At 39.7% G+C, this 7755-nt stretch overlaps 1 protein-coding gene across 1 annotated transcript in view; it reads left to right on the plus strand.

Annotated features, from left to right (window-relative positions):
- Positions 1-7755, plus strand: part of LOC104278197 (rho GTPase-activating protein 8-like) — a 56449-nt gene that overhangs the window by 38410 nt on the left and 10284 nt on the right. The window contains exons 9-10 of the mRNA XM_009875102.1: positions 6975-7052; positions 7709-7755. The exon at positions 7709-7755 is cut by the window's right edge and continues 109 nt beyond it. Of these exons, the coding sequence (XP_009873404.1) occupies positions 6975-7052; positions 7709-7755 (125 nt within the window). The remainder of the gene's footprint in view (positions 1-6974; positions 7053-7708) is intronic.

Raw genomic sequence — 7755 nt, forward strand, 5'->3', positions numbered from 1 at the left:
CTCTAATAAGATGTCACAACAGAAGTTCCCTTTCATGTCTTTTACTTACATGTCTTTTTCTCTAGAAAAGCAAGCTACAAACTGGTATCATGTCATTGGTAGTATACCAATATTTTTCAGTGTTGCTGAGAAAAAGGGGTAAAATAGAAGATACGACTTGAGACTCAAACCAGTAAGTATAGTGTGGGTTAAGGACAAATGACAGAGAGGTATCTTCAGAATCTAGCACGAGATGCTTGTTCAGTCTCAATACAGTCTTGCTTTAGTGAAGTGAAAATATGGAAGGAATTCAGATTTTACATTCAAGATCAGGCTTAATAGGGCTCTGAGCAACCTGATCTAGTTAAAGATGTCCCTGCTCACTGCAAGGTGGTTGGAGTAGAGTATCTGCAAAGGTGTAAGATACACATTTGTCCATGTTTTAAACCATTTAAAACCAAAGCTAACCTACTAGTATTGTTACTAAAATTTCAAAAATTTGGTAACATTTGCATTCTCAGGATAGGCAACAGCTACCAAAAAAAGTGCCTAGGCAACTGATTTACTAAAGAGACCATGTGATATCAGCAGCAGCTCAGAAGTGATGGAACAATAAACTCACAGTGAAGGAATTGCACCACAGAATTATAAAGCGGAAAAGATAACTGTCCCCTATAGGAACATTATCTCGCAGTAGGCCCCATTGCTGAGTCTCTCTCTCCTACCTCATCTCTTTTGTTGACTGGAAGTGCTTTGCAGCAGAAAGTTTTTGTTTGATGTTGTCTCGTGGTACCACAGGAGAGTCCTGGGCGATGACTAAGACTTCTAAATGAAATGGTAATAACCATATAAATAGAAGTTTAATGATAAAGTAATAAATGTCCTATGGTACGATTATAGTGACAACTGAATCTGTCCTTTATCTGTTCAATAGCAGAAGCAGTGGAAGACAGTGATTGATCTTTTCTTCTCATCCCCTTCATGAAGCACAACAAATCTTACTGATGGAGAAAGTTTGCATTCCGTTTTTTAATACGAATTAATACATCTGGGTTGATGATAGTCAGAATGGGTAGAAATGAATGGTTATGCATTCTGAATACGTTCGGATTGTTGCAGCTTAGTGAGTTTGCCTCCTGGCCTCCACTTCTTGTGATCAATCAAATATCTTTTAAAAATACAGTACTGAAAAAGCCTGACACTGGCCATGTAAACGTCTCGGAGTTCTTGACTCTTTTGTGTTCTCATGAACGTTTTTACATATGGTTAGTGGAGATGAAGAGCGGCTCGTGTGCCATCAAATAAAAATGAACCTTGTAATAAGGAGGGTTTGTGGCTGTAGTGCTCAGGCATTGTAATTCAGTTATGTTCAGTGGTGCCGAGTGTAAACTGAGAATATTCATTCACAAATCGAAAGGCTAGAGACTGTGCCGTTCAAAACTGCAAGGGCACATACACACTTTGGGTTCCAGGGAGGATGTGCAGTTGTGCATCCTTGCTGCTGCTGCTCAGCCTTTCAGTAGGGCTGCAACTGTCCCTTCTCTTCTCTTCTGCCCTTGCTCAGCTGTGTGCCTTTGTCCATTGCAAATCATCTTTGCAAACTGCAGACATCACGCTCGCTTGTTCTGTATTCATTGCACAGAGTACAAGGGGAAAGGAAGGCTCTGCAGTCTCTTCCTCAAGCTTGTACTGTATGCTAGCTTTGAAAAAAGCCCACAAAAACAACCAAACACAAAAAGGACCCAACAACCAGAACTCTGTTTTGTCTTAAGCATATAAATTCACAATTTCCAGCAGTTTGGGCATTTATGATGTTACATTGAAGATGGACAATCAAACTATGCTATAAACTCATCAGTCTTTGTATTAGAAATAGACTAGTTCTAATTTTTAAAAAGGAATCTTACTAGAATTAGGTGATCTGCAAGAAGGTGTCTCAGTCAGTTGTATTAATGAGAATGAAAACTGCTTCCATCAGGATGGACGCTTCCTGAGACTTGGCACGACCCCAGTCAAAAGAAACATTTCCAAACTCAATTTGGGACATAAGGAATTCAGATGCTCGCTCTTCACTATCTCTCTTCTGAAAGCAGACAAATTAACAAAGGTTTTTGATGCCAGCAACCCTCAAATCAAGGATGATTGAAAGAAAAAGAATGTAATTTTCTCATCTCTCTTTATTTGACAAGTTTGCAGCAATGTGACAGCATGTGTTGCTCTAATTTATATTTATCAGTTTAGATTTTCTGTGTCTTTCCTTTGGGCCAACTGATTGGGGGGGTGGAAGGGGGTTAAGTATTATTAGGAACAGTTTATTAATTCAAGTGTGACACAGTTGTGTCAGTGCGCTGTAAAATTTTGTCTACTGTGGTAAAAGCCATGTTATATCAGTGTGGAATGAAGTGCCTGCCTGTTTTCATTTATGATTACTGACATTTAAATAATTACTCGGCTAAGTTCTCAATTGCAGCATCACTTTTCATCGAGTACAGATGGCTCCTTCACTAGTCATATCACTACATTTTTTTTCTGTGTAGCACTTAATATTTAAAATAAAATTTTGCTCTTTTTGGTCTGCAGAGCTTAATGCAGGGTAGCAAAAGTCCACTGATCTCTGTATCTATCTCGGTTTTTTTGGTGAGGGGCAGGGAGCAGTTTGTGCCGAGTTATCTCAACAGAGGCTCTGCAGCGTTGATAGGATGTGTGAGTGACGGGCAGCTCTGTGTTTCTCGGAACTGGAAAGCCCAGGCTAGCTGCTCCTGTCAGTCAACCCCCAGCAGTGCCTGGCAAGCACTGCTGCTCCAGAGTTGGTATTCTCTGTGGACTGTGCTACCCATGCTACTAATGGCAAAATAGCTCAACTTCCACACACACCAAAAATATTTCTCTTTCAAAACACAGCTGACATGAGTCAAGCTGTAAACAGGAATCGATGGGAGAACACTACTAAGAAAAATTAAATAGGTGGCTTGCAAATTATTTTTTTAAAGGACAAAAGGGAATTCTTTGGCCTGTAATTACTAGGACTGTATTCAGTCCATTTTGTTTCCTCATCCCGTAATTCTGGTATGTGTTTTATCTGAAAAAAAAAAAAGAGGACAAAGTAATTAATTTTGCTTTAGTATGGACACTTTGTATTAGTGTAATTCTGGTAGTTCCAAGAACTGTTCTGTTTTTTCCCACCTTGGTGTCTGAAAAGGAAGAGACAAGATTGGAGAAAGTATTTACTGACTGTGTAAGGATGTGTATTTATCCATTGCAGTGGAATAACCAATGAGAGAGGCTTCAGGTCCCTTTCCTCCTTCCCATCCACTATCATGAGACCCCAGCTGGGGCCTTATGCTAATGCTGCTCAGGATACGTGACATGGGAAACACCATCATTCAAATCATGTTTTTAGGAGCTTTCCCCTACCCTGCTCAAATACAGAAAGCACTGAGAGCAATTAATAGATGTACAGACTTCTCAAAATTTCATATGCATCTCAAAAGTCAGAAAAATATATTGCAAAAGGGCTGCCTATGTACCCAGGCTCATAATTTTCTCCCTTCAGTAGCATAATTGCTGTTGACTCATATTTCTTTTTACCAGTAGACTGAATTTACGGCCCATGCTTTATTTAAAAATTGCTATAATATATTATTTTCTAGTCTGAGCATATTTTATGTGAAAAAGATGTGGCTCTTCTGCTGTTGTAGTTCTTTTACTTTATAAGAAGAATATATTTTTTTCTTTTTTTTCCTAACAATTGCACTTACTTACATTTAATTAGTGCTACGTCATTTGGATGCATTGCCCACCAATGTAAGAAGGACTGGAGATACCTTCTTTGGTAGTTGGCTTGTTGCCACCTGTCATCAAACAAACAGCTGTATATTGATTTCAATTTCAGCTGACTTGGCAAATGTATTCTGGAAGAAGCATGGATATTGCCTGTATCCCACATTTCTGCAAATGAGAATAAAAGTTGCTTTTCCCCTTCCAAAGAAACATATCCAGCAAGAGCTTAGCATTATGTGCCCTTACAGTTACATTGATGGGATGCAGGGCCAGACAAGTACAGCTGCTGTCTACACTACAGATTAATGTCTTTAATTAGACTCTTGAAAGCTTAGCCAATAAAGGCATAAAGATGTTAAAAATTGATATTTATTACATTGTAGTTTATACAGCGAGATTCACATAAGATTAAAGTATTAACTATTAAGCCAATTCCAGCAAGCCAAATTGCGGGCATTTTATGATGTCCATTTTCTGCAAGACTTCTTTGTACAGAAAACCACTAGTCCACTGACAGCTAGCATAAAATTCTACAAATTCTCAGGAAATTATTGTGTTTCTTGTTTGCTGAGGGCAGTGCCTTGATGAGCTGGCTGTTCACAGCTGCCACTTGCAAAACCCTGTCTTTAGACAGGTCGTGCTATAAATCTAATGGAACAGTTTTACTACAGTGATGTCATTTGCCGTAACTGTATTCAGCTGAAACATGACCTGGTTGGGAATAAAGCAAGCGGTCAAATAGATCATAATTATTATCCATTCGGTTCCTTTACTAAACACACATGTCCTTCATATATATTGTAGTTTGAGATAATGATGCTTCTCCCAGAACAGAGTGCATGGGCTAAAGTTTTAGTGTTCACCCTGGAGTTTAACAAGCAAGGGCATAAATGCTTTGCAGGTAGCTAGGAGCTGCGTTCAGCTAAACTCCAGCCAAGGCTCTAAATCTAGTCAGTGGAGCACTTTCAAGTAGAGCTTGGGGTTCTTTGCAAAAGTCTCTGAAGCACGTCTGGGCATATTTACTTCCATAGTACATTATCAATTCTTTTAGCAGACTGATCTAAATTCATATGAATAATACTAAATGCTGTTCTGTGAGGAATGAGCTCATTAAGGAATTTCATATTCGTTTACTGATTTTTCATGTATAACATATGCATGCAACCTAGGTGAATTTACAGGAGTGACTGATATGTTTCATTAATGTATGACTCAAAATTTTTCTAGAGCACCATAAAGATTCTTGGTCATGCAGACAGATGCATGTATACTTTAGTTGAAATACAAAAACATAGACTTTGCTCTGGCTGCCTACCTGCTCAAAGATAAGCATGAAAAAATAAAATAGTCAGTCTGAGCTTCCACACACACACAAAAAGAAATGCACAGCAGTCCTTCCAAGTCAGGGCGTGGTCTGCTACCCTTCTCAAAACATCAGCAATGTTATTTTTTGCCAGACCAGCAGTATTTTAGATTATTCTGCTTCCAGCAGGAAAGGCTACATATGAGCCAAATTGCATTATGTGCTGGGTAGAAGGAACAGCACAAACTGGAGACAAGGCAAGAGAGGATAATGAGGATTTTACTAAACTCATAAGCAAGAAGTACCACAAGTCTCAAGAAAAGTAAAACTTCTTATCCCCATCCCATTTTGCATAGTAATTCAGATAAATACTGTACCTTGAAATCTGTGGTCTGAATTAGATCCTTGATTGGATGCATTTTATTGACATTTTACCTCTGCAGCTTGGCATCAGGTTTCAGTTAGTCCACACCATAAAATCAAATTAGTTGGATACCCTTCAGAACATTTACAATAGATGCTTCAGAAGTGCCTCAAGACTAGAATCAGGTATTTCAAAATACCATGGGCAGAGTGTTAAGCCCCACTTTTGCTTCCAGGGAGAGGTGGAAGGAGCAATGCTCTGCCTCAAAACTGTGTTTAAGGTGGGGAGACCAGGATCCCTTCAAGGGTGAGAAGTAGGCTTCTCTATCCAAAGATCCTATAAAATATTCCCCAACCTAATGGATCTTGTCTCACCCACTGACAGAAGAGAGAGCTTACAGAGTCTTTGCTTTTAGTTTGGTAAAGTTTAAGACATTGAAAATAATGGATTTGCAGGTGCGGTTTGGCACTTGGTTTGCACATACAGTGGGTGCATAAGCAACCTAGCGAATCTAAATCTCCTCCTTCTGTGTCATATGGTGCAACTGAAAGCTACTTTTAAAGAAAAATTATAGTTGGAAAGACACTCTAAAACATTAAGGAAAGGTGGTATTATTACTATGCAACACATTAAAGAAAGTGCTGTAAGCAGTGTTGCAACATTATTTGAGTGTACATTCTGGTCTCAAGGACTTCAAACACTCGTTTTTGGAAATAAAGTTGTCAAATTTTAGGGCTGAGCCAGCCACTAAACTCTGACAGATGCTCTCTGTGATCCTCCCACTACCCTCCAAGGGGAGGATGACATGGGAACCATGGAGAGTGACTTTGAGGTTTGAAAAAGCACTTGAATCAGTTTAATTAAAAAAATAAAAATAGTACTAAAAGAACAATGAAGATCTTGAACATACAAGTATGCAAATATATTCAAATATGCAAAAGAATATTTTAATATGGAACCCATGCCTTCAGGATGGCGACTAAGTCCTGAGTGGAAAAGTGCCAGACTGAAATCAGCAGCAGAGAGAAGCGCCTGAGCCCAGAGTCCCGATGGCAGTCAGAAAAAAAATCCAAACAGAAAGGAAGCCTCGGAGTGGCTGTGCAGCTCCCACCCATAAAGCCAGGGAAGACAACCTGTCCTGAAAACCAGTTTTCCTTTGCAGCATAAAACCAGGAGACAGGAACACCAGCAGCACAGGGGGAGACGACAAACAGCCAGAGCCAGCCCTCCCAGCCCAGCAGCACTGAAGACCCCAGGGCTCTTCTCTGGGGCTGTTTTATACTGAGCACCATGGGAAGGAACACTGGGACTGGTCTGTTTGGGCCACTGGGCTCATCCTCTCCTGCCCATAGGCACATCTGCCCCCTCCCCCACTGTCATTGCCCCCTGTGTGCCAGGAGCCCCAGAGACCTTTCATCCTGGTGCTCTCAAACCAGGACACAAGTGGGTTTGTTCCTAAACCTTCTGTTCTGTTTTCAGCTGAGCCCGTACACAAAAGCAGCCTAGTGAGAGGGTTTGCGGATGTGACCTGTGTTAATTGTTTTTCAGGGCTGCAAGTAGAGGGCCTCTTCAGAAGGTCAGCCAGCATCCAGACTATAAAAGATGTTCAGAAACTCTACAATCAAGGTAGCTGTCATCATACCATTTCCAGTAATAGCGTGAAGGCTTTGTTGATCTTGGTTTTGGTGGCGAAGCAGAAATACCAGCTTTCTTACAATTAGTTAATGAGGAAACCATTTGTAGCATAAAATAAGAGCGCTAGTGTGGAATCCTGAAAGATGGCAATGGGCACTTAACGTGTACTGAATAGCAAGCCACTGCTTGATGTCAGACCAGAGTTTACAAAATCTGTATCAGCTAATGAATTATAAGGTTTGACTCAAAAATGGTCTGATTTTCCGTAAACGTTTGCATTGACTCTATGCACTTTACTGTAGTTACAAAGTACAATGTCTCTGTCATTTTGCCTCTGGTGTTGTTTGATGGTTATGGTAAAGAAATATAATTTCACCAAATAATTTATGAAATGTAGTGAAGTAACTTTGAAAGTCACTGTCTTCCCCTTTAAGTCATCTTATGAAATGCTTTCATGGGGAGAATCTCTTATAGCAAGATTAATAAAGCTCTGTGAAAAATACAAAAATAAGATGACAGGAGTTACTAGCTGTAGAAAGCCAAGAGATTTTCTGCTCAAGATGAAGTGTGAAACAGTTTTTAAGCAGTAGATTAAAGAAAAAGTAAAAAATGATCAAACACCTTTTTTCTTCTTTTTCCCCTTTTAGGCAAGTCTGTGAATTTCGATGATTACCATGATATCCATATTCCTGCT

The sequence above is a fragment of the Apaloderma vittatum genome, unplaced genomic scaffold (assembly GCF_000703405.1).
Source record: "Apaloderma vittatum isolate BGI_N311 unplaced genomic scaffold, ASM70340v1 scaffold7718, whole genome shotgun sequence".
Taxonomy (NCBI): domain Eukaryota; kingdom Metazoa; phylum Chordata; class Aves; order Trogoniformes; family Trogonidae; genus Apaloderma; species Apaloderma vittatum.